The sequence below is a fragment of the Aulonocara sp. 'chitande type north' Nkhata Bay genome, linkage group LG19 (assembly GCF_057382095.1).
Source record: "Aulonocara sp. 'chitande type north' Nkhata Bay isolate Kocher_YH1m ecotype deep benthic linkage group LG19, A_spYH_male_GT1.1, whole genome shotgun sequence".
In the NCBI taxonomy this organism is placed as follows: domain Eukaryota; kingdom Metazoa; phylum Chordata; class Actinopteri; order Cichliformes; family Cichlidae; genus Aulonocara; species Aulonocara sp. 'chitande type north' Nkhata Bay.
In genome coordinates, this window is record NC_141362.1 from 18,070,090 (window position 1) to 18,096,355 (window position 26,266).

General features: G+C 41.0%; 2 protein-coding genes across 3 annotated transcripts; both read left to right on the forward strand.

Moving 5' to 3' along the window:
- The first annotated feature begins 2,343 nt into the window (after positions 1 to 2,343).
- Positions 2,344 to 6,798, forward strand: kcns3a (potassium voltage-gated channel, delayed-rectifier, subfamily S, member 3a). Its single transcript, XM_086273997.1, has 2 exons — positions 2,344 to 2,384; positions 5,312 to 6,798. The coding sequence occupies exon 2, from the start codon at positions 5,362 to 5,364 to the stop codon at positions 6,673 to 6,675; it is 1,314 nt and encodes a 437-aa protein (XP_086130123.1). The 5' UTR covers positions 2,344 to 2,384; positions 5,312 to 5,361; the 3' UTR covers positions 6,676 to 6,798.
- Positions 6,799 to 17,053: 10,255 nt separating this feature from the next.
- LOC147306782 (G protein-coupled receptor family C group 6 member A-like) lies at positions 17,054 to 25,074 on the forward strand. Of its 2 annotated transcripts, XM_086275416.1 has the most exons (7): positions 17,054 to 17,390; positions 17,426 to 18,003; positions 18,086 to 18,380; positions 18,553 to 19,314; positions 21,128 to 21,340; positions 21,420 to 21,534; positions 22,601 to 25,074. In XM_086275416.1, exons 2-7 carry the CDS (start codon positions 17,816 to 17,818, stop codon positions 23,536 to 23,538), a joined length of 2,511 nt encoding a protein of 836 aa, XP_086131542.1. In that variant the 5' UTR covers positions 17,054 to 17,390; positions 17,426 to 17,815; the 3' UTR covers positions 23,539 to 25,074. The 2 variants fall into 2 exon arrangements, with proteins under 2 accessions (XP_086131542.1, XP_086131541.1); XM_086275415.1 differs by having other exon boundaries at positions 17,054 to 18,003.
- Positions 25,075 to 26,266: the final 1,192 nt, after the last annotated feature.

The window sequence follows — 26,266 nt, forward strand, 5'->3', positions numbered from 1 at the left end:
GCTTTGAGGGTATTTTTGTCATAATTTTACGGCTTGTCATGAATATTACCCCTTCTCAAGATGTCATTATATCGTTATTTATTTCTGTATTTTATTAATAATGTTTGTAATGCAGCATTAGAAAATTGAGAAGCTTTTGAACTTTAAAAAAAAAATCCACATTAATGATGTGAAATGCCTCCATCACTGTTGACTGTAGGCAGACTAGTTCTTTTGTTTCATATCTTATTCTGCCCCCTGCTGGTCGGAAACTGCATCAGTGAGCTGTGTAGGTAATTACACTATATTGCCACAAGTATTTGTTCATCTGGCTTCACGTGCATATGAACTTAATCCATATTATTGAATATGATGTCGGCCAGCCCACCCACCCTTTGCAGCTAAAACACCATCAGCTCTTCTGGGTATTTTGGGATACACAATACTCATGGGTTCACTTGCAGAAGTTAAGACATTTTATTACACTGAGAAATATAAAGGTGCTAACTAGTGCAAAAAATTGTGATGCTATAAAAGAATGATTTTCATTTCAAAATAAATAAAATAGCTGTGACAGACTGGCGGCCTGACCAGGCTGTACCCTGCCTCTCGCTCTGTTGCAGCTGGGAAGACTCCAGTAAGTAAAGCTGCCTTTTGTCTGTTTTGGGAATGTTTTCTTTGTAGCACATGCCTAAGCCAAGCTGTATTTTGCCCATGTGTGGGCACCGGACCAACACAAAGAAAAACAACCATCCTCACTTTCATCTTCTTGCTTGCTTCTTTAGTTAGGTTAAAATTATTACCTAAAATGTTGCAGCCACAGTACTAGTGAGATATTATTTCTCCCTTATTAGTTTGTCTTCGCCCTTTTAACCTAGAACTGAATTTAAAATCCTTCTTCTCAGATATAAAATCCTGAATGGCCAGGCTTTATAGTAAAGACCTCATAGAATCATATTATCCCAACGGAGCACCTCACTGGGATACAGGCTTATTCGTGGATCACAGAGTTTTTAAAAGTAGAATCAGAGGCAGATCCTTCAGCTTTCAGGGCCGTCTTTTGCATGCAGGAGACAGACGCTCTCAACTTTGAAGATCAGGTTTCAAACTTTCCTTTTTGGTTACTGCTGGATCAGATGATGCTGATCACCAGGTGTCAAGTCATTTCTCATTAAAAAGGAGCTTTTCCTCCTCAGCATCACCAATTGCTACTCACAGCGGATTATCCAATTGTTGGGGTTCTCGTGGTGCACTTGGGTCAAAGCACAGGGAGCTGGCCACTGCTTCTGATTTATACGCTGGGTTAAATGCTGAGAAGGCGTTTCCCTCAAAGGATCATTAAAGATATCCTTGTTCATTTTCCACATGTCATCAAGGCTTCTGTTCACTATTTACTCATTTTCAAGCTGCCCTATCATTAGATGCTACAAACTTTGAATTAATATTTTATGCAGGAATCATTCTTTAATGACTGCATTTGTGTTTGTATCTTACCTATACTGATAACTTTGTGACCAATATTCTAAAATTTAATATAATTATAGTTTTCAGGCATTCCAACAGATTGTTTCTTGGCTTTTGTTTTAGTAGTGATGTCTTATCTGAAACCGCACCCACTTCTGAAATGTACCAACTGTCCATCCATACAGAGATCAGTTCAATGGAGTATTTGGGTTTCCAAATAGACCAGGGAGAACAAGTTTTGTCCACTGTCTGCCCTGCTTGCTCAGTTATAACACTATATGCCCTTCAGGATATCTCGAGATTTTGCTCTTGATAGTAAATGTTATATGGACTGGTTTGCTTTCCTACTTTACATGACCACTCAAAGCACTTTGAGTGTTCTGGCCATGATTTACTGCAAAACTGGAGATTGCATAAAATTATACTCACATTACAGCCTATAAAGCTTAAAAGATACACATATTGCATATACAGTATATACAAAAATGTTCCTTTATTTTTCCATACCTGGACCAATTTGTGTAAAAACAGGGGTGTCTATTCCACCTCTCTTCTTACTGTTAGTGTGTTAGTTTTATCCACTTTTATTTTTATTTCACGACATTTGCTACATTTATTTTCTGTTCAGTATCCCATCATCGTTTTCAGCACTAATGTAATCGCAGAAAATTGTACACAGCACGGCGAAGACTGATTACAGAGTGATAAAATATTTACGCGGATCGATTTAACACACCTTAAAGGACCTGGTGCGACCTGGACGCAGTTTACACATCAAAGTTTAAATACCCACTCAGAGCCTGTTAGCGGGGCAGACGTGCCGTGCCAGCCATCCTGTGTGAAGTTGCGTCTCCACCTCTCTCACCGCAGAGCGCCTTGAACGGCACACTCCCCTCTGAACAAAGTCAGAAGATCCGCAGGACACATCGGCACATGAGCAGGTAAGCTGCTGGGCTTTGGGGGTCAACGAGATGTCTGAACAGGAAATATGATCTTACTGGGTGTTTAATTAAATTTTTTAGGGTTTTGGAGTTGAGTTCAAGCGGTGTTAGTGCAGAATATTTACTTATAAAAATAGTACTTTGTTGTTTCGCTGCATCTTTTCAGAGTCTAAAATAGTTTGATTCACCGCGTGCGTAACACAAGTCCGCACACACGGACTTGTGTTACGCACAAGAGCTGCACTGCTCCATGAAAGCCGGTATTGATTACCGCTTGGATGAAAAACGCTGCCCAGTGACATGGGTGTGTAAAAGTACATAAGTGGTTGGAAAAACACAAGTACTACAATTTGAGAAAAAGTGTTACATTTCATTATTTTATGCAGCGTATCCTATACATGCTTACAGTGCGCGCGTATGGTCTTTACACGAAACGTATAAATGTCTAATGTATAAACTTATAAATGCTATGGAAGTACCAGCCCGTTCTCACTTCTGGCGTATCATACCGACGGAAATTACACCAAAAGGTCACACAAAAATAAGGAGGAGGATGTATTTGCATAAGGATGGGTTTGGGTGATTTGTTTTTAAATTTTTGAATTAAAAATTCATCATTAAAATTAAATTCCTTTTTTCGTGTAATTATAATAAATTTAAAAGGATGTGCACTTTGAAAGAGTAGTATGTGACGTGACAATTTCTCGAGTGAAGTTCTGAAAATGAAAACGAAAAAACTGAATAATCATGAATATGCGTAAATTATAATTCTGACAAATGATAGTCACAATCAGCTCAAGTTCTTGCCGTTTATTTATTTTTTTCATATGCTGATAAAAAATGTTTTAATTTATGTGCTGTTTTCCTTTCACAACACATCTCTTTTAGAGCAGAGTGAACACATTTATTTTACTAGCCTACACTTTTCCTGTTGGGCAGTTATTACATATGGAATTAAAATTATACATCAACTACAGTAAAACATAAGGTTTCTGAAAACTCACAATTCTAAAGAAATGTTCTTAATCTAGATATTAAACAAGAACGTTTCGTGACGATACGCCACATACTGGCCAGCAGGGGGAAACAATCAAATACTTGTGGCTGTAAAGAAGTCAATGAGAACCTGAGTTCCCTCATTCCAACATTTTCTAGATTACCTTACTTCCCGTTTCAGATAATACTAAATCACACATGAAGTTCATTATGTACATTAAGGTCATTGTTTAAATCAGGCAGGAGAATAAACCACTGTATCCTCATTGGTTAATCACTCACATGTCAATAGATAATGAACATGCCATACCTCTCACTTTCTCAGATTTACTCCTCAGTTGTGGCTACTAAAAAACCCACAAATACAAAAATAAGTTCTTTATTAAATAATTTAAATATCTGGATAAGTGGTAAAAACTGTGAGTGACATAATGATTTAAACAGATGACTTCGTGTTTAGAATAGATTAAAAACAAAAAAATAATATATCATGTGTGCACATGCTAATTTCACTACAACACTGCAGGACTTTCAAAATTTTTAAAAGTCCTGCAGTGTTGTAGTGAAAATTCTCCAAAGTCCACCATTGTTAGGTCCACCATATTATATCCAAACGCAGCATTTTCACTGTCTGGAACCAAAAGGAAACAAGTTTACACCACCTTTAACAAGAAGAAAAAAACATCTAGTTGATCTCTATGGTCTCAATCTTCGATGCTTCTATATCACTACTAAAGTCTTCATATCTGGGTTGACAGATTAATAAAACCCATTTGAAGTGGGTTAAAGCCACAGCAGGTGTGTAATAACCTAGGTCTTGCAGCGTGGTATCCACACTGGCCTGAAAATCTTTAGATTGTAGAAAGAAAAAAAGCACGACGAGCAAACATAACACCTCGGAGGGGACAGGGGACCCCACCTTCTTTATCAAACTCAATTTTAGATGATGTGTTTTAACATTAGGTTTCCACTCTCACAGGTATCACAGGAAGACGTGACTGGGTCATTTAAGGGCTTCTGACCGGAATTAAAACATAGAGCCTTTTCCTAACGGTTAAACACAATCTTTAACACAAAGCGCTCCATGGACTCAATCAAAGCATTATTTTCCTATGACCTACCTCTTTAGCAGGGGGCTACAAAACCCAATCTGTCGTTGTAAACATCACCCACAGGGAAACAAGCCAACCCTGCCTACAAGGGGGGATACTTAGACCTAGTTTCCACCGATTACACCAATCAGTGTCTCCATAAAACTTTTTTAAAAGGTCCTCAACCCTTTTTAAATCTCCCTCGTTTGCTCTTTAATATATTTCTTTTTCTTATTCTCTGTTCATTTTAACTTCTTGTGCATTCTTCTGGAATCCAGTCAAAATAACTTTGGTTCTGTTGGAGTTTTATTTGGAATAATGTTCTCACATATGACACTGACTTATTCTCAAAACATTGCAGGGGAATTAGTTACTTAAGGCTTAAAATTTAATTAAACTCCTCCGCAGCAGGCAGCTCTGATGATTTCAGGTCCTTCTGCACATTATTGCATAAAAAGTAAGTGAATTTTAACTTTTTAAATCTAACTCTATCCTGACTATGAAAGCTAACATTAGAAAAATTTTAAAATTATTGATATTGATTAAGAGTTTCACACATATATGTGTACAGTTGACGTGGTTCGACCGTGTGAACAGGATGCTTCCTGGGCACCTATGACACCTGCACAACTGTGAAGGGGGTGCTTTTGGCATTGAGATCTTGGGATCGATGGATGGATTTAAAATTGATTTAAAAGCCAGTAATGAAATATAAAGTACAATGGCAGTCAGGGCGTTCATAAAGAGCCGGACACTGTAATTCAATAAAGATAAAAAGAACTAAAAAAGACTAAAGCAAGCGTTAGTACGAGGTGTCCTCATTTCTGTGTTTGTTTGCAGGCACTGACTCCTTTGCAGGCACTGACTCCAGGGACTGGAGGAGCTTCATCATGACATATGGCAAGATTCTTCACCAGCCTGAGGGTTGCTTCATTAATGTCAACGTTGGAGGTTTCAAGCAGCGAATGGACCTCACCGTCCTGAAACGATTCCCGCAGACACGACTGGCTCGTCTTCTGTGCTGCAGATCCAAAGAAGCTATCCTGGAGCTCTGTGATGATTTCAGTCCCTCTGAAATGGAATACTACTTTGACCGCAACCCAAGTTTTTTCTGTTACGTTCTCAACTTTTATCTTACAGGGAAAATCCACCTGGTCGACGGGCTATGTGTGGTCTCATTCTTCCAAGAAATTGAATATTGGGGAATCAAGGAGCGTCACCTGGACTTCTGCTGCAGCACCAAGTTCCACGACCTGATGGATCTTGCTGAGGATGGAATCTGGGATCAGAGGAGCGACGAGATGCAGCTCAATAGCTCTGGTTCTTCTATTACTGATCTGTCTGTTTTGGAGGATGACGAACAAATGTTTGAAGGCTCCTGGTGTGCAAATGTCCGCCGGAGTGTTTGGATTCGACTTGAGAATCCAGGTTTCTCCACATCAGCCAAAGTTATGGCTGTAGCATCCCTCGCTGTAGTCATCACCTCCATCGTGGCCATGTGTGTTCACAGCATGCCAGACTTCCATCAGGTGGATCCTGCTGAAAAAAAAATAGAAAATCCAGTGCTGACGTTTTTTGAGAGCCTGTGCGTCGTGTTTTTCTCTGCAGAGTTTATTCTTCGCTTGGTTGTTTCACCATCAGCCAGGAAGTTCATGTGCAGCCCTCTCAACATTATCGATCTATTGTCAGTCATGCCCTTCTATGTCACTATCCTGTGTGACCTAATGAATGAGGGTGAGAGCACAGACCTGGAGAACGTTGGCAAAGTTGTGCAGATCTTGAGGCTGATGCGAGTGTTTCGTGTTTTAAAACTGGCTCGTCACTCAGCTGGCCTTCGCTCTCTTGGTGCCACCTTACGGCACAGCTCCCGTGAAGTGGGGCTGCTGGTGCTTTTCCTGTCTGTGGGCATTTCCGTGTTTTCCTCCCTCATTTACTGTGTGGAGAAAGACTCTCAAGAGTCTGAGTTGCAGACTATCCCTATTGGCTGGTGGTGGGCCACCATTAGCATGACGACAGTCGGCTATGGAGACACTTTACCTGTTACTTTGGCTGGGAAGCTCATAGGAACTCTGTGCATCATCTGCGGGCTGCTGATCGTGGCTCTGCCCATTACTAACATCTTTAACAAGTTCTCCAAGTTCTATCAGAAGCAAAGACACTTAGAGCTCAAGCCAAGCAATAACTGCACCAGCATGCACAACTAAAGAACAGCATCTAAAGAAGTCCTACCCCTACAGTCTCATTCATGATTTAACTTTACAAGAGATTACATCGGCAGGTTTAAGATTTCTTCATCGTCTTCCATGAGCAAGATAAAAGGGTTAAATAAATAGACTGCATGAAAGTTCTGAGTCATGGTCTTGTTTTTTGTAGTTTTGAATTATTTAAATGTTTCTGTGCTCTGTAAAAGGTCACGGGATAGCTAAATATTAAACACAAAACACAGGAGGACGTTAGTGTAAATTTCAAAGATACGCAGTTTAGCATTACTGAGGACAAAGAAGACACTGTAGTTTTTACAAATGGCAGTTAGTGGGCTTTTTACAGAGAACTGACACAGTGTTGCATACTAAAATTACCAACCCCAGTCTTTGAACACAGCTGCCACTTTGTCACAGCTTCAGGATTACCAGCAATTAGCCAGATAGAAGATAACAAATACCAGCTTCAAGGTTTCCAGTTCCATGTGCCAGTAGTGTATGAATGAAAAGCTAAAATAAATGTAGATTGTCATCAGATCCTCGCCAATTGTTTTGAGACTTTATTGGAAAAATTTATGTAGTGTCCTATTAGAAATGAATTAAAACAGGAAATGGGTTAATGTCTGCATAAGTGGGAACAAACATGGAGACGGAAACAAAGCCATCAAAACAAAAACAAAAAAAACTGAGTTAATGCAAATATTGAGTAATGTTGAGTAAATCTCATCCTTTTAAATTGCATTAAGGTTTAAAGTTTGCAGGGTTAGCTGTAGCTGCTAGCAGTGATCTCAGCTTTTTTTTAGTCTATAGACTGGAACTCTTGACTGTGTTTGTGCTATTGGTACATTTTGGAATAATAACATGACCTGCTGAGCAGTTGATTGTCCAAAAGGTCTAGGTTCTAGCTTTGATGAATGCAGCTGTAGTATTTATTTAGTCTGTTACTTAGCATTTAGTAGCAAATATCTCAGTGTGGGCAATGAACTACTACAGTCTACAGATGCAACTTGGAAACCAAATCTAGTTTAGTACACTTCTCTTTTGACCAAATATGGTCACCTCTTCTGCCTCTTCTTCTTCATTTTTTTAAGGGGTCACTACAGCAGATTATCAGCCCTATCCCTCCTCTTAACATGTCCAAACCATTTTAGCCTTGCCTCTCTAACTTTGCGTCTAAACTTAACATCTTTCGCTCTGCAACCTCCAGCTCAGCCTCCCATCTTTTTGTCAGTTCAACTGTCTCCAAAGCATACATTACAACAGGTATCTCTACAACCTTGTATACCCATCTTTTCTCTCTTGCTTTTATCGTTCAAACTTACTTGTTATCATCACTACTGTCTCTAAAAAAACAAAACAAAAAAACAACAACAACAAGATGGCGACGGCCACCAAGCCAAAGTTGAGGCTTCAAAATAGAGTCTACAAACAAGTGAATGACATTTCAGAGGCTGTGTTCATTGTTCAGACCCAATCTGTGATTTTTACCAACAAGTGTGAAATATAGCACAGAATTCTAGTAATGTCCTTTGTCTTTACCTATTGCTATCATGCTGCCGCAGACCTGCTATTGATCTGTGCCTCATTTCCCCTTCTCTTGCTTGTATCTTCCTTTCAAATGCAGTTAATTGCTTAATCCAGTGAGATGCCTCTTGTTGTTTGCTGGGTTATCAGTGTAATGAGCTCTTAATCAATGTCCCTGGGCTAAGAGTCAATAAAAAGAACTTGGAGGGTGCTGAATTAACAGTACATGCTATGATGAGTATTGATAGCCTGTAAACGGAGACAGTATAATGACTGTGTCGAGGTTTATTATCATTAGCAGGATTTATATTACGTCCACACAGCTCAAAGTTGACTGTGTGTGAGAGCAAACATTGAATCCTCCTCTCGCCGCAGTCACCTTCATCATCAGTATGTATGTGTGTCCTAATCTTCCACAGATAAGATCAATGAAAACAGGCCAAACGTCCTAGCTGCCCTCCAAATGCTGCCAATACTATACAGATGACTGATTTAAATACAAATCACTGAGTGCCTGTGGTGAAGTGGTGCTCTGTAGTCAGATTAGTCTCACAGACTGCTGAAAACAGTCATACTGCAGCCGTCAGCTGTCAGAGAATTGCTCAGCAGCCTGTGACTTCAGCACTTAAATAAATGTTTGCATCAGCACTCAGGAGCACGGTCACCTTTTCTGCTTGATTTCTTTCTCCTGCGCCTTTCCTTTCCGCTAAAAGTCACGCAGTATTGCAATCTAATTCACTTCACTGCGTAGGTTGTTCTAACTGGAAACCACCGTCAGCAATATCTGTGGTTACCTCAGTAATAAAGGTCAGCTGGGAACAGGAACAGAGGGGTGCTTTTTGTCCTGTCATGGTATTCAAACTCTGAAAGTCAATACATGCTGGGAGACTGATAACACAATGATGCAAAGATGCAAAGACAGACAAAGCCAACAGTTAAAACAGTTAAACAAATACAAACTGTATTTGTATTCATGCGTATCGAGTAATTACAGTGAATTTACACAAAGTGTTCAGTAAGCACAGCTTTGAAATAGCTGCAGAAAGGTGCAGAGAAAGGACAAAGCTGCAAGCAAGAGAAGACAAAGTTTATGGCATGCAGCCCGAGCCTGGAGCACCAATAACTATAAGCTTTATTAATAGGAAAGCTTTATGCCTTCTTCTACCTTTTCTGTAGTGCTGTGCAAAAATCTTGAGTCACCCCTCATTTTGTTAAAACTTTGCTGGAAAAATTGAAAATGGGTGCAGTGATCTGTTGGAAAATGTACAAACATATATGGAAATACAGCTTATAAGGCAAAAAACAGAGTTTAAATGGTTCTAATGAGCTTAAGAAGACAGTATTTGACTACTTCCAAAAGAAGATGAAGGCTTTTCACTACTCTGGCAAAATATAATTCCTGTAGATAGAGGAACAAACAAAATACTAAAGGTCTTAATTTCTTTTTTCAGCATCACTTAAACAGATTATTTCTAGTTTGAAAATATTTTAGAGGTGAAAAGAGGCAGTCATATAGGCATGTTTTATTTAAAAATTAAAGGGGAAAGGTGACTCCAAAGTTCCCTTAAAATAGATTGCCTTTCCACAGAAATCTAAAAAGCATGAAAACATTTCTGTCTATAAATTTCTGAACTGACAGTGTTTAGATGTCTAAAAGTAGGGAGTCACAACATTTCAGTATCTCCATATCTATGTTTATTATCTCTGTTGTTAGGTTTTTAGATCTTTGCTACTTTCTAATTTACCTTCACAAGATTTAAATCCATCCCATTTAATCTCCCTCTTAATCACTGCTAACTCAGCACATTCACGCCAAAGAAGGATGTGCTGTGCTCTTGAAATGGAAGAGCAGAGGATAAAAGGACACACTCTCTCTGACTGAAGATACTGTTTTGAATTCGCTGTGAGCTGTAATCCAATCTTGGCGTGGAACTTGATTTAATCCAAATACATATAATAGCAGCAGGAAAGACAGAAACCAGATAAAATGGGCTGCCACATGTTCAAAAAATATGCATCAGAACGACAAGTCTTTTTCAGACACATCTGACTTGCACAATTGAGTCTGTCACAAATTAAGTTGTAGCTTTCTTTGCAGACAAAGCAAATTAATTTGCAATGATTAAATTACACAGTGTCTCTGCCAACTCCCTGACTCAGCCCAAACTCGGTGTTTGATTTCAACAAAAGTGCCCGTGCTTGGATTTCAGCTATTGATATTTGAAGGGTCCACAAATACAATCATGTGCACTCTGACGTGTGAGTACTGCGAGGATTAAGCAACAATCTGATGCTGCCGGATGTGAAGGACTGCGAAAAATTCCATTGTCTCAGAAACTAGGATCAGATTTTCTTTACCACATGAAAATTGATTTTTAGTTTTTTTTAGCTCTGCCTGGAAAGATGAAAAAGAAGCAGAATGACATTGAAATATATATAACATATAAAGTAATGAGAAAAGGAGCTAAAAAAAAAAGTGACACACAACATTGGCTTGTATTTAGGAGAGCAGAGACTGGTGAAAGAGGGGACGGTCACATCTATTTCTGGATTATTTATTTATTTATTTAAATATTCTGATCCAATTAATATATTTTTTCCTCAAATATTTACAATGCAAATAAAATGCATTTTGCATATTATTCAAATACAGTTGATAAAAATATCCCTTTATAAAAAGGGAACTGAATCAGGCAGGTGATCTCTGACACTTGGCCTCTATCTATGTCACCACTGGAGAGATGAACATGGTTATTTCTTAAAGCATATAGTTAGGGCTGGACCAGGTGAGCCTGAATCCTCCCTTAGTTATGCTGCAATAGGCATAGGCTCCTGGGGGACTCCCATGATGCATTGGGTTTTTCCTTTTCAGTCACCTTTTTCACTCACTATGTGTTAATAGACCTCTCTGCACTGAATCATATTTGTTATAAATCTCTGTCTCTCTTCCACAGCATGTCTTTTATCCCGTCTTCCTTCTCTCACCTCAACCGGTCGCAGCAGATGGCCGCCCCTCCCTGGGCCTGGTTCTGCCGGAGGTTTCTTCCTGTTAAAAGGGAGTTTTTCCTTCCCACTGTTGCCAAAGTGCTTGCTCGGGGCTTGGGTCCTGGTTGGTGTGTTGCCGGGGTTGTGGGCGGGTGGGTGTATGGGGGCCCAGTCCTGGCGCAGGGTTCCGCCGGTGCATCGAGCCACCTGGGGGGCACTTCAACTGGTGGGGGAGGTTGTTACATCTTGCAGGAGCTCTCCTCTCTTCAGGAACTCACTCTGCAGGAGGGGGAGATACAGGAGAGGTGGAGGAAGATCTCAGCCTGGGTGTCTATTGTCTTGTGTAGTCTGGAAGATGAGTGGAAGACGGGGTGGGTGCAGTTTTCTCTGAGGTGGGGTCGGGTGGGCTGTCCCGGGCTCTGTGGAGCCGGGTGGCGCTGCTGTACTGGGCCCCGGTCCGGATGGGCCTGGGCCCCCTTTCCCTGGCGGGTTGCAGAGTATGGGGGTGCCTACTGGGATCAGCGAGGGAGCTGGCCCCAGGGAGGGGTCACTTGCCCCTCCCTTCCTTCCCTCCCCATCACGTAGATATTGAGGGCTATCGGGAGGGGCTATGCGCTTACCTGCTGCTCTCTGGCAGGTAGCTCCATGCCCTCCTGGGTTTTAAATGCACCTTAGAACACACATGCATCAACACTACATATGAGCGGGTGGAGGGAGGTTTGGAGTCTTCACACCCCCCCGTTCTCTGCGGCCTGCTGGAGCGGGGGGGCTAGGAGGAGAAGTTGGCCGTCCGACTGGGGTCTGGAGTGTGGGGCCTCCCTGCTGCGGAGTCCGGGTGGTCTGCTTCTCCCCACCCCAGGGAAAAGGGTAACAACACCTGGGTCTGGGTGCAGTTTCCCCCTCCAGGGACAAGGGTACCTAGACCCGAGGCTTAGAGTACACTTGGGGAGTGTGATTGTGTGTAAAGTGTCTCTTTATGTCTGTCTCCACGTGGGGTGAGTGTTGAGTAAGTGCATATGAGAGCATGAGGGTGGGAATGGATGTTTGTGTCTGTGTGTGCCTGTATGTCTGTGTCTATATGTCAGGTTGGGTGTCAGACGCCACCTCTCTGGGGACATCTCAGGCCCTCCAAGGTATGGAGGCCTATCTCCACCCACCACCACTTCCCCTGCCAGTGGCGGACTCCCTCAGACATCGGTGCGTTGGTGGTTCTTTGTGTCTGGGGATGGGCGTCCAGGTACACACCGGCTCACTCCTTGGTGGCTGCTTATCGGGGCCTGGAGCCTGGGGCTCGCTCGGGCCACTTCGGGGGTGGAGTGCCCCCGGCCTGGTGCTCGGTCACTCAGGCACAGCTGGCTGCCGGCGGAGCTCACGGGCACGTCACTGCAACCCCCCCGGCTCCTGCTCCGCGGTTGCTGAGTGACCCCTCATCTGGGACTCTCATCAGCTCTTTCTGGGACAGTGACACGGCTGCCCCTCTGTTGGTCTTCCTTGGTCTCTTGTGTTCTGGGGGCCTCTGGATGTCTGGAGTCTTGATCTCCTCTATACCTGCTTCATGCCCTGGAGGACGGGGCTGTGGCTCCCCCACACCCTCTAGCAGATCATTACATGAAGGAACCTTTTAAATACAAGCGCGTCCATACTCACAGGTGTACACACGGGTGCTCACACACACAAACTACACCCTTTTTGGCTCCTACCTCAAAGCACACAGTGCGCTGTCGATCTTACGTGCTGCACAATAATATTCAATATTTAGTATTTACTGTTATATTCACATAAATCATCGTGATGTTGTTTATTCTATTGCTCTCGTTTTCTTCTGCTCATGTTTTCTTTTTTCATTCTCAACAGGTGATCCAGGTGATTGATATATGTATTTTTTGTCTGCTTATTTTGTTGGTTTTTGTTTTTTGCCCTTTATCCCCGTCCCTCTTCTCCGCTGTTTTTCTTTCCCTCTTTCTTTCTCCCCTCTCTTTTCATCATTCAAGTCTGTCCCTTATCTAGCAAGTGAAAATAAAAAATAAAATAAACAATAAAAGGTGAATCAAATAGACCATTACAGCACGGCTGGGAGGGTCCATTTGGTAAAGTAAATCCGTTGGGCATCTTTCTTCGCCTTTAGACAATAATTCTGATGGCAAAAGAACCAAACGGGACAGGCAAAAAAAAAAAAAAAAAAAAAACCAACACAAAAACAAAACAAAAACAAAGTGCTCGCTCGTAGGGGGTCATTTGATTGTTGGGTTTTTCTCTGTATGTATTATTGTAGGGCCTACCTTACAATATAAAGCACTTTGAGATGACTGTTGTTCTGATTTGGTGCTATATAAATTGAATTGAATTGAATTAAATATATTCAATAATTTGGTGTTTTGATTATGATTCTAATTGTGGTCACTTTCCATATGTTTATACATACATTGTGACTTTAAGTTTGGAGAACTGTTACTTCTTTAACAGCAAATGCCAACTATAGGTGTTGTTGGGTTATAAGAACACAGTTTATGGTACAGCTGTGCCAAACGTCATATTGAACTGACAACACTTAGAAATGAAGCTACAAAGCAAAGATGCCTCATTTTGTTAAATGCCTGTTTCCTCAAGTCCTCTTGTAGGATATCTTCCTCACCTCCTCTGCTTCCATCTCTGCAGGAGGCTCTGAAATGCAAGGAGAGGGGTCAAAAAGAGGAATCAAGGATGTGCAATCTGTAAAATAAAAAAAGGCAATGTGCGTGTGTCATTCAGTCACAGCATGCTGAGCTTGCATGAAAGGGAGAAGGTATAGCAGGTGTCCTTGTTACTTAACTTGGCACTAGTCCCCGAACTCAGTGAATGAAGCATTCGTGGACATTGTAAACACCGTGCCCTGTGAATCGAGACATTGTCACCCTGGACCACTCCCTAGATGGAAATTAATTCCTGGATGGAAATGCATGATTAAAGTGGAACAAATACCCAGAAGTACTTTTCAATGTTTTGCATGAACTCTTTCTGTAAGGGACAAAATGCTAAAGAAGAAAAAGGCCTCGGACAAAATTCCATTTTTTTTCTTTTATCAGCTTAATGACATAGATAGATGCTTTTTTAAAATCGGAAAAAACAACTAAAACCAAGTGTTCTCATTTACAACCATTTAAGCACATTATAAATGTTATAAAATAAATGTACAATATGCTCTCTGAGTACAGCTTGCTAATACTGGTTGGACTTCTTTCAGACCTGCCTCAATACAGCAAAAATATTTACAATGCAAATAAAATGCATTTTGCATATTATTCAAATACAGTTGATAAAAATATCCCTTTATAAAAAGGGAACTGAATCAGGCAGGTGATTTCTGACACTTGGCCTCTATGTCACCACTGGAGAGATGAACATGGTTATTTCTTAAAGCATATAGTTAGGGCTGGACCAGGTCAGCCTGAATCCTCCCTTACTGCCTCAATACTTAATTGCACAAATTCACCAAGGAAATATTTGTTGCGGTTCTTGTCATGTTCAAGTTTACTTTCCAAAACCATAAATATACCATTAATTTAAATTCACATGATTTATTTTATTAAATGCGTGCAAATGCTAACAGCAACCATTTAAAACTAAGTTTATTGTGGAGTATTTCTTCTCTTTTTCCCCATCGTTTCTGGATTTGTTGAGCAGATTAGATCAGAACTAATTGCTGTTTCTTCCTTTAGTTTTTTAAACCAGTTCTTTGCGTTCATAATATTTGACTGAGTAATGATTATTATTGAATGATTATTTGATTTGATTTGATTTGATATACCTTTATTAGTCCCATAAGGGGAAATTTCATGTTAAGGCTGCCGACCTATTGCACGCAATGGCAGCGCCATCTGTTACGTTTCGGTGTGTCAGTGTTTTGTTTTTGCATGACTTATGTATTTCCTGCTTTACTTTGAAAGTCTGTGTTATCTTAGTGTGTTCAGTTTACATTTTCCCTGTCTCGTCAGTTCTAATTTGCCCCAGCTGTGTTTCCCTCCTGTGGTCCATTCCCTGATTGCTCCTTCTATGTATTTAAACCCTGTGTTTCAGTGTGTCATGGTCGCGATCTCCCCCGTGTTGTAAATAGTTTGGTGTTTTGTTGTAAATAAATAGTCTGTTGTAAATAGTTGTGAATGTTTTTGTTAATACTTTCGTCATGGGATATTTTCGTTTTGGGATTTTGGTGGAGAGCCTTCGTGGTTTTATTTTCCTTATCTTTGTTTTTCTACGTTGCACCCCGGTTGCCTAGGCCGGGGTGTAACACCATCTTACCCTCCGACCATACATACATTACACAAAAACATCACATGGGGAAGACAGGTCAGAAAGGTATAACAATGTTGTCAACTGAAAACAATCCTTGTTTATTGGGCTTTTTGTACTGGGTATTAGACATTGCCTTTAACATTTTTTTTGTCCCAGACACTATTACAGGTAGTGACGGTGTCTGATGAGATCTTAATTTTTTCTTCAGAAAGTCATTTAATGTTTTTTTTTTTTTTTTAAATTTATTAAGAATTAAGGGATATAAGAAAAGGCTAGATTATCTCTCACTGAGTGTGATTTTTGACTGAGTATGGTTGTTTCTTTTTTATAAGTATTGTCCCTGGTGGCGATAGTTATTTCATCGTTGAGAGTTTAAATGAAGTGCAGTTATTGTTTATGGAGAACAGTTTGTCACTTACCTCAGTGAAACAGTTTGAGGATTCTGTATGGGTTAGTGGGTGGGTGAGGTGGTCCATGAATAAAGTACTTACTAATGTTAGCTTTTCAGAACAACTTTTAAATTTAACCTCCTTATTCTAACTGGTGCTTTCATTGCAAAACTGGTTTTCTGTAAGAATTGAATTGAATTGATATATCTTTATTAGTCCCACAAGGGGAAATTTCATAAGGCTGCCGACCTATTGCACGCAATGGCGGCACCATCTTACCCTCCGACCATACATACGTTACACAAAACATCACATGGGGAAGACAGGTCAGAGAGGTATAACAATGGAAAATGCACCACATGAGGAAAGATAAGGAGAAAAAAAATAACTCCCCCCAGACTGAGCTCCAACAGGGAGATCAGTTTGAGAACAGAAAAAAAACACCTCTGCACATAGCACATGAAAAAAACTCTTAATACACCAAAGAAACACATGACAAGCAACAGGGGTGGGTAAAGGGTGAGAGACCGCCGAATTAGACAGTACATGCGGGCCTGCGTACGCTGGTCTCCTTGATCCACCGTCAGCATCGGAAGGGAATAAGCGTCGAAGGCGTTTGGAAAGGGAGGGGGGATGAGTGTGTGCATATCAGTGTATATGTATGTGTGTGCGTGTCCAGAGTTCAGCTGAGACAGTGTCCTTCGCCCTGCTAGGCTAAGTAAACAGTCTTCCAGCCAACCCAGGTGGCCTTGCATGGAATGGGAAGGAACAGACTAAACACAGTCGTTATCAGGGTGTTGTTGTTCAGCTCCAGCCTTGAGACCGCAGCTGGCGCCAAAGGGGTATCCGCATGAAGTGATGGTGCTTTTTACTTTAGTGCGAACAGCTCATATGAATTTCAAAGCAGTTCTACAGTCCAACACTGGTCTCTCAATCTCCCGTTGGAGAGCCGTGGAGAGCCATACTTGCGTTCTGTGATGTTGTCATTTCTTGTGCTCAAGGAGCCAATTCTGAGAACGGCAGTGTGCCTCCCCGAGATGTCATCCAATTTGCGCCCAGAGATGTTATTCCGAGCTAGCCCTTCGAGATGTATCCAGTCTGCAGTCAGAGATCTTATTCTGAGTATTCACAGCAGCTGTAGCCTCTCCAAGATCTTATCCGTGCTGCACTCAATGAGCCCATTTTGAGAAACTCACGCCTCTCCCATCGCCAGCTCCGATCAGCCAGAACCCTGTTACCATGGTTCCAAATAGGTAGATATCTTCAGCACTCAGGCTCACCCAAGCCCAGAGACCAGTTGATCCAATCCATAATTCCTCTTTTAGGTTTTAGAGAACAGACTGTGAGAGAATGTTCCAGGGAAAAGTAATACAAAAAACACGAGACTAAGAGGCTAAGCAGGGAAGCTAAGGGAGAGGAGGAGAGGAGAAAAGTGCGACCGCCTTCGTCAAGAGCAAGAGCAGCGTTTTTCTTTTTGCAGGTGTTTTTTTTTTTGCAAGTGTTTTTCTTTTTCCAGGTATTTTTCTTTTTGAAGCATTTTTCTTTTTGCAGGTATTTTTCTTTCAGCAGCATTTTTCTTTTTGCAGGTATTTTTCTTTTTGCAACATTTTTCTTTTTGCAGCATTTTTCTTTTTGCAAGTGTTTTCTGAAGTTGCAGTCTGTTTGGCCTCTCAGGGCCACCGTATTTATGCCTATTTCTACTCCTGTTTGAATATGTTATGTATTATCATTTAGAAAAACTTGGAAAAAATGTTTTTAATTTATTTTAACATGTTGAAACTAAAACCTAGACATCATTGTCTGTGACAAATTCAAATCATCTTGGTCTTTTCGTGTTTGGAAGATTAAAGAGGAACTCATTTGGATTGCGTTACAGAAACAATCTGATGATGCAAATGATAAACGAGTAGAAGTTTTTTATATAGCTGCTGTACAGGAACCTGGTCATACTGAAAAGAGAAGATAGACACATGTAAATGTTCTACCTGTGCGTATCCATGATGTTTTTAATGTGGTTATTTGTCATGAGTGTGTTTCACTCCTCTTTAGGACAGAATAGTTTTCTCCGTGCATACTCTCCTGGGAATATCATCATTGGTGGACTTTTCCCCATTCATTTAAAAACTAATAGGACTAACACTTCTGCACCTCTCTCCTGTAGTGAGTAAGTACAGGCTGAGTTCATCAGCTCATTAGTGTCAAATAGATGATTTGTGAATTTAATCTGTCTTCTGTCAATCTTGCAGCTATGGTTTAAAAACATTCCTGCACAGTCAAGTGATGATATACGCCATCAACAAAATCAACCTACCTAACATCACGATAGGATACGACATCTATGACACTTGTGGAGATGTCGGCCTCGCCTTGAGAGCAACTCTCCAGCTGCTGAAGAATCAGTCAGACCCAGAAAGCTGTTTAGTGCCAGCAGATGCTCAGTTCAAGTTACTTGAACCCAAAACCAAGGTGGTGATCGGGGAAAGGTACTCAGAAGTATCAATAGCTGTTGCACGACTTGTTGCTCTGTCTTCAGTTGCCCAGGTTTGTTTTCTCTTTTTCTGTCCTACAAAGCTCAGTTAGAAATATAAGAATCTAAATTTGATGAAAATCAATAATATCAGCAAATACATAATCTGTCTTTAGATTTCCATGCTTATGTGTTGAAAAATCTTTAATGAACTGTTTTCATATATGCTCTATGTCTGTTTAACAGATTAGTTATGCATCCACAAGTGAGCTGCTGAGCAGCAAGTTCAAGTTTCCCACTTTTCTGCGAACCGTGCCTAGTGACAAATATCAGACAAGAGGTATTGTTGAGCTGGTGAAGATATTCCATTGGAAAACAGTGATTATTGTGGGAAGTGATGATGAGTATGGGAAATATGGCAGTGATAGCCTTCAAGACAACTTCAACAAAAAGAGCATCTGCATTGAATTTGTTCACATCTTGTCCGCTGATTTTACGACAAACAATAATAGCATGGACCAAACTGAGCTGAATGAACTACTGGAAAAAATTCAAAACTCTTCTGCTGAGGCCATCATCATCTTCACAAAGGACACTAATGCAGAAATCATCCTGGAAGCAGCTATTAAACACAGAGTCAACAGAACGTGGATTGCAAGTGATGCATGGTCCAGCTCTTCAAAGATCTCTGCAATGTCAGACATCAAACTGGCAGGAGAAGTTTTTGGGTTCATATATAAGCAGAAAGAGGTGCCTGGCTTTAAAGACCATGTCATGTCGATGTTTAATGGAACTAATAACACAATTCTTAGAGATTACCAGACGCAGCATCTACTTTCTTTAAATAAGTCTGAAGAAGAAAGAAACCAATATCTGGCTTCTTACATCGACCAGGATGAATCTTATGGTATCTATATAGCAGTTCGAGTCATTGCTGAAGGGCTCAGACGCTTGCTGAAGTGTAACGACCATCTGTGTGAACGAAGCTCCAGTTTCACAGCCTTAGAGGTACAATAAAGATAGCTTGCCAATTATTAATTATTTGTCTTTAACAAATATTTTCAGTTACATAAGAAGTTTGTGAAATTTTGTCTGTCTTTAAAACATGAAACTTAACCAGAAATTGATATTCTTGGAGAAAAATCAACCATAATATTGCCAGGAAATCATTTATGCTGAATGGTACAAACAACATACTTTTTCTTTTCTTTTTTTTTCTTTTTTTTCTTTTGCCTGTCCCGTTTGGCTCTTTTGCCATCAGAATTATTGTCTAAAGGCAAAGAAAGATGCCCAACGGATTTACTTTACAAAATTGACCATCCCAGCCTTGCCATAATGGTCCATTTGAGTCACCTTTTATTGTTTATTTTATTTTCACTTGCTGAATACGGGACAGACTTGACTGGGGGAAAGAAAAACAGCCGAGAAGAGGGACGGGGATAGAGGGCAAAAAACAAAAACCAACAGAATAAGCAGCGAAAAAAAAATACATATATCGATCACCTGGATCACCTGTTGAGAAAGAAAAAAGAAAACAAGCAGAAGAAAACAAGAGTAATAGAATAAACAACATCACAATGATATATGGGAATATGACAGTAAATACTAAATATTAAACATTATTGTGCAGCACATAGATCAACAGAACACAGTGTGCTTTGAGGTAGGAGCCAAAAGGGGTGTAGTTTGTGTGTGTGAGCACCCGTGTGTACACCTGTGACCATGGATGTGCTTGTATTTAAAAGGTTCCTTCATGTAATGATCTGCTAGAGGGTGTGGGGGGGCCATGGCCCCGTCCCCCAGGGCATGAAGCAGGTATGGAGGAGATCAAAACTCCAGACATCCAGAGGCCCCCAGAACACAAGAGACCAAGGAAGACCAACAGAGGGGCAGCCGCGCCACTGTCCCAGAAAGAGCTGAGGAGAGTCCCAGATGAGGGGTCACTCAGCAACCGCGGGTTGCAGTGACGTGCCCGTGAGCTCGGTCGGCAGCCAGCTGTGCCTGAGTGACCGAGCCCCAGGCCGAGAGGCCGGGGGCACCCCACCTCCGAAGTGGCCCGAGCGAGCCCCAGGCTCCAGGCCCCGATAAGCGGCCACCAAGGAGTGAGCCGGCGTGTACCTGGACGCCCATCCCGGGACACAAAGAACCACCAACGCACCGATGTATGAGGGAGTCCGCTACCAGCAGGGGAAGTGGTGGTGGGGGGAGATAGGCTTCCAAACCTTGGACGTTTTGATTTTCACTTCCTCTTTCAGCGAAACTGCACATATTTCAGCAGCATGGCACTTTACTAAAAACACCCTAAGCTGTCTTGCCTGCAGTCCAAATGTTCAATCATTTAAACCAGGGGTGTCAAACATACACCGAGCCAGATACAATTATATCCGGCCTGCAAGATAACTTCATTATCATTATTATTCATTATTATTCTGTTACTTAAATATAGACATGTGTGGTCCCTACAAAAATGTCAAAATCTCAGCTGAAAGTCCAAACAAACCATTTCAATAACCTCCAAACAGCTAACAATTTAAAAACAACAACAACAACAACAATGATTAATATTAACTTCTTAAATTTTAAATGATTTGCAAATTTTCCAATTTTCTTTTACACAATGTTGCCCTTTTTCTGGGCAGAGATGTTACACATTCCACAGCACCCACTGCTAAACTATCGACATTTGTCTTGTTTATTGGTAGATATGTAAGTTTTTCTTAGAAAAGGTTAAACATTAAAATTTCAAATATATTGCAGTTTGTGATGATTTTATTTCATAAAAATGTCTTTCTTCCTTTATGATGTTTTGGTTTTTTCACAGCTTCTATCGGAAATCCAGAAAGTAAACTTTACTGAGAACAACACACAAATATACTTCGATAGTGATGGAGATCCCAGTTTGGGATATGATATTGTATACTGGAACAGGTCTGATTGCAACAAGAGTATGATAATACAAACTATTGGAGAATACAGTCCAGATGGAAAAATTACAGTCCCAACAGACCTTTTCAGACACCTCATAAATGACATGGTGAGATGAGTTTTTAACATTCATTTATGTCCCATTAAGGTTTATGAATCATGTACTCATGCTACTGTTTCTTTTGCAGGTCTCTGTTTACAATTGCTCAAAAAAATGTGAAGCAGGACAAGGATTTACATTAAAAGGAAAGTGTTGCGGAGTTTGTGCTCCGTGTGCAAGTGGAGAGATTTCTGATGGAAATCGTAAGTCTTTTATTCCAAATCTAAATTACACTGCTCAAAAAAACAAAGGTAACGCAGATCTGAATGAATGAAATATTCAAAAACTTTGTTCTTTACATAGTTGAATGTGCTTACAACAAAATCACACAAAAATTATCAATAGAAATCAAATGTAGCAACCCATGGAGGTCTGGATTTGGAGTCACACTCAGGGTCCTGGGTCTCCTGACCTAGTGTTTTCAGTTCTTTGTGATTTTTGTGTTATGTCTGGTTCATTTGTGATTTATTTTATGCTTCCTGGGTTTTGATCCCCTCTTGTTTCTCTGTGCCCTCCAGCATTTGGTGAATGTAACGATTACTTTAGTCTTCTGTGTTTAAGTCTTCTCTGTCTGTTTGTTCCCCCTGTGTCGTTGCCTTCTGTGTCTCCCTCTGTGTGACTGTCTATATCATGATGTGCGTTATTGTGCTTTGCTCCCACCCCTTGTGTTCTGTGTTTTCGTCTTCCCTTCGTATATTTCTTCATTCTCTCTCTCTCTCTCTCTCTCTCTCTCTCTCTCTCTCTCTGTACTTCCTGTGTTACGTTTAAGGTCCATGTCTTGGTGTCAGCGTTTTCAGTTTCGTGTCCTCCCATTCCTGTCAAGTGTAATTGTCCTCAGCTGTGTTCCTTGTGTGCTTCCACTTCCCTCATTACCCTCTGTGTATTTATGTCAGAGTCCCCCTCTGTTCCGTGTTGCGTCGTTCCTCATGCTATGTGATCCTTTGTGTGCCACTCTGTGGAACGTTAGATTATATTTTCCCAGTCTAGTTTATTTCATTATTAGTTGTATCATTTTCCTGCGTCTACAATAAACTGTCCTTTTGAGTTCATTCCCGTGTTGCGAGTCCTGCATTTCGAGTCCTGAGTCCAGATGTAATTTTATTGCCTATCTTGTCTTCCTAAATGTGCAAAGTGCATTATGCATTCATTATACTTGCCTGTTTAATATTAATTTATGATTGCAGCTTCTTTTTCTTTCCAAATGATTATAGGATAGGAAAATATTGTCTTCTTTACTTGTGCTACTTGTGTTTTTGTTTCCTTCTGCAGATTCAACATGCAAGCATTGTGAAGATGGGGCATATTCTCATCCTGAAGAGAATACATGTTTGAAAAAAAGTGATGACTATCTCGATTGGGAAGATCCCTTCTCAGTCATTCTCAGCTCCCTTGCAGTTGTTGGGATCATTGCTACCGTTGTGTTTGCTGTTCTGTTTGCAGTATATCTTAAAACTCCCATTGTGAAAGCAGTTGGAGGTTATTTGTGTTTTCTGGAGCTTTTTGCATTGCTGGCTGGCTTCTGTCTTACATTCACCTTCATAGGCAAGCCTACTGAGAAGATTCACTGTGTAGGTGTTCCTCTCTTCGGCATAGCCTTTACTCTCTGCATCTCTTGCATTCTGGCAAACTTGCTTCAGATCTTCTTGGGCTTCAAGTTTGACCTTAAGGCAGAGTCTTGGATAAAGAAGCTGAATAAGCCATTGGTGGTGGTGACCATCATCTCTGGGATTCAGTTGGGCCTATCTGTCTCATGGCTGACCAAAGAACCACCACATCCTGACAATAAATCTTTAGATTACACTATCCTATACAACTGTAAGATTGAGCCCCATACATACTTTATAGCCATGTTAGTCTACAACACTTTCTTGGGCCTTATTTGTTTCCTGTTTGCATTCAAAGGTAGACAGCTGCCAGATTTGTACAAAAATGCTTCTTTGATCACCATCAGTATGCTGCTGTTTGTAGTCATCTGGATCATCTTCCTCCCCATTTATTTGACCTTGACAGGGAAATACCAACCAGCAGTACAAAGTGCAGCCATCCTCACTTCCTGCTTCAGCATCCTTGGTTGTCATTTGGCCCCGAAATGTTATATTATGTTGTTCAGGAAAGAGCTTAATCATGAGCGCGCCATTGCTGAATACATTAGGAAGTTTTATGAGCAAAAGGGTATTTCTGTGGTCCACTCGCAGTGTCACACTTAAATTGTTCTGCAAAGGAATGACTCTTCCTGTGATGACGTTTTAATCAATATGTCTTTCTAGCAATTTAATATGTGATTTTTCCATAGGCTGTATATAAAGGATGAATGCAGCCACTGCCACATTACCTATTGGTTAGTGAATTCCTGTTGTGAAGCCTCCAGCTGAGTTAGGGACTACGTTGGGAAGGCAGTATCTCTTTGGCTCATTGGCACCCTTCTGATTAATCCCTTTTTAAATGTAATTTACAAAATGAGCTATTATTGTGATCAGCAAGTCTAATTTAACCCTAACCCCCTAACTCAGGGGTCGGTAACCCGCGGTTCCGGAGCCGCATGCGGCTCTTTAGTCTTTATTTTGCACCTCCGGGTGGTTTGGGAAATGAAATTAGAAGTATTTAGCTGAAGTGTATTTTATTTGTGTTTAGTTCTTTTTTTAACTTGTAGTTCTAAATTGGAAGATTATTGTGATTTTGAAATATAAAAATAAAATTATATCTTTTTTTTTTTTCATCGCTCAAAATAAGCGTCACACTCGCGAAAGCCGGTATACCCGCCGAAACGTCGTGCATTTATCGAGACTTTCGACCCCAGGTAGGCCAATTATGGATCTTCGGATCCATATTATGTCGGCAGCTGTTCTCCACCGTGAACTATGTTAAAAACAAACACCGGGGCTCACGACTCACAGATGACAGCTTACAGTCCTGCGTGAAGATGAAAGTGACTTCGTACAGCCCCGATTTGCAGACGCTGTGCGCAGAGGTTCAGGAGCAGAAGTCCCATTATAAAGATATCACGGCAGACCCGAAGATGTTTGCATGAACATGCTTTTCAGCATCTCTTTATCGATCGCTTTTCACACACGGTTGTTGTACGCATACAGCCGGCTGTAACTTTTCAGCTCACAGCCCGACAACACAACAGCAGAGAGAGCACAGACGTTAAGGCGGCAAGGCGTGATTGTGGGTGCCGCTCAGGTGCGTCCGCCTCCCCTGCAGCGGCGCTGCAGACCACGCCCCGCAACACACATTAACCAGGTAAAATACATATTTAGGGAGAATTTTGCAAATATATATATATATATATATATATTTTAGCAGCATAGTGCTTTTTTTCAAATTATTTTTTAAAAGTCAGGTCAAGGCTCCAAAAGCCCAAAGGGTGGCGGCTCACAACAGTTTTTGTTTGCTACATGGATCATTTTAGTTCAGCTGGGTGTCTTTCCTTTTGTTATATTTCTTTAAGAGTTCAAAATGTGTTAATTACATAAATAAAATGTAATTTTCTCTGTAGCACTTCATGGATTTCATAAGCAACACACCTTAGTTGCTCTGTGGATTCTTTTAAAAAGCAGTTAAAAACTTTTCTGTTCAAACAAGCCTTTTGTTGATCTACCTATTTTATATTCTTTACATTATTTACATTTGATCTTTTAAATTGTGTATAATGTCTATTGATTGTATTGTTTATTTTAATATTTGTGTACAGTGCTTTGTGACTGCCTGTCTGTGAAAAGCCCTTGATAAATAAACTTTACTTACTTACTTTAGTTGTTCACACCAAGCATAAAGGTAAAAAACACAATATATACAGTGTTATCTTCATTTTAGATTTCAAAAAGTATTTGCGGCTCCCAGTGTTTTCTTTTGCGTGGAAACTGGGTCCAAGTGGCTCTTTGGGTGTTAAAGGTTGCTGACCCCTGCCCTAACTAAAATGAAGGAATCTTGGTTTATATCAAATCAGCGTATATATCAAAGCTCATCTTGTACAGGGCTTGGTGCCCAATCTCGGGAAAACAGGGAGAATGTATGAAATAAGATCTGCCTAAATAAAATGGCATATGTTACATTAAAAATAGAAAAGATGTGTGATAAAGGTACGCCTAGCCTGCCTCCAAACAGCTGAGAAAGAGGGAAGGCAAAATTGACACAACACACAGACAAGCTAGTATAGTAGTGTAGAGACTAGAGTAGTGGGTAGACTACACATCTTTGGAGCAGAGGATCACAAGTTTGATTCCCACCCGGAGTGTCTGTATCCAATAAGGGTCCTTAGGCTAGACTAGACTCCCTACCCCGCTGCTAAGCAATCAACAAGGTCTGTGTCAGGTGTTGTGGAACCAGGGCACCTTGACAAGAAGGAAGGTACAAATTAAGTGCTATGGCAAGGGGGAGCCAGGACGCCAGGTCAGGGGGAGTTATCATCACCCCCACCCCCATGTTAGGTCTGCTAGATGTTAATGCAGCACTGTGTACAATATCTGCACCCACCATTATCGAGACTAACTACAATAGGGCAGCAGTAATCAGTGAGATTCTTGGCTGAAAGGGCAGGAGGCTAAGATCAGGGTAGCACAGAGGGAGGTTGCAGAAGTACAGGAACCTGTCCATACCTGCCAAGCAACAACTACACCAGAGAGATCAAAGGCAGGAGAATAAACCAGCTGTTCTCCACAGAACCAAGGTATTCTGTGGAGAACGATGTGGCCAGTGGATCCAGTAACCATCACAGTGGCAGACAGCCAACATGACTTTTAGCCCGTGCCCTGGAAAAAGAAGGCCAGTGTGATGGTTACTGGCCATATTGTTCCATCAATCTCTCTGGCGTAGTTGTTGCTTGGCATATCTCAGGTATGGTTCCTGTACTTCTGCAACCTCCCTCTGTGCTACCCTGATCTTAGCCTCCTGCCCTTTCAGCCAAGCATCTCACTGATTACTGCTGCCCTATTG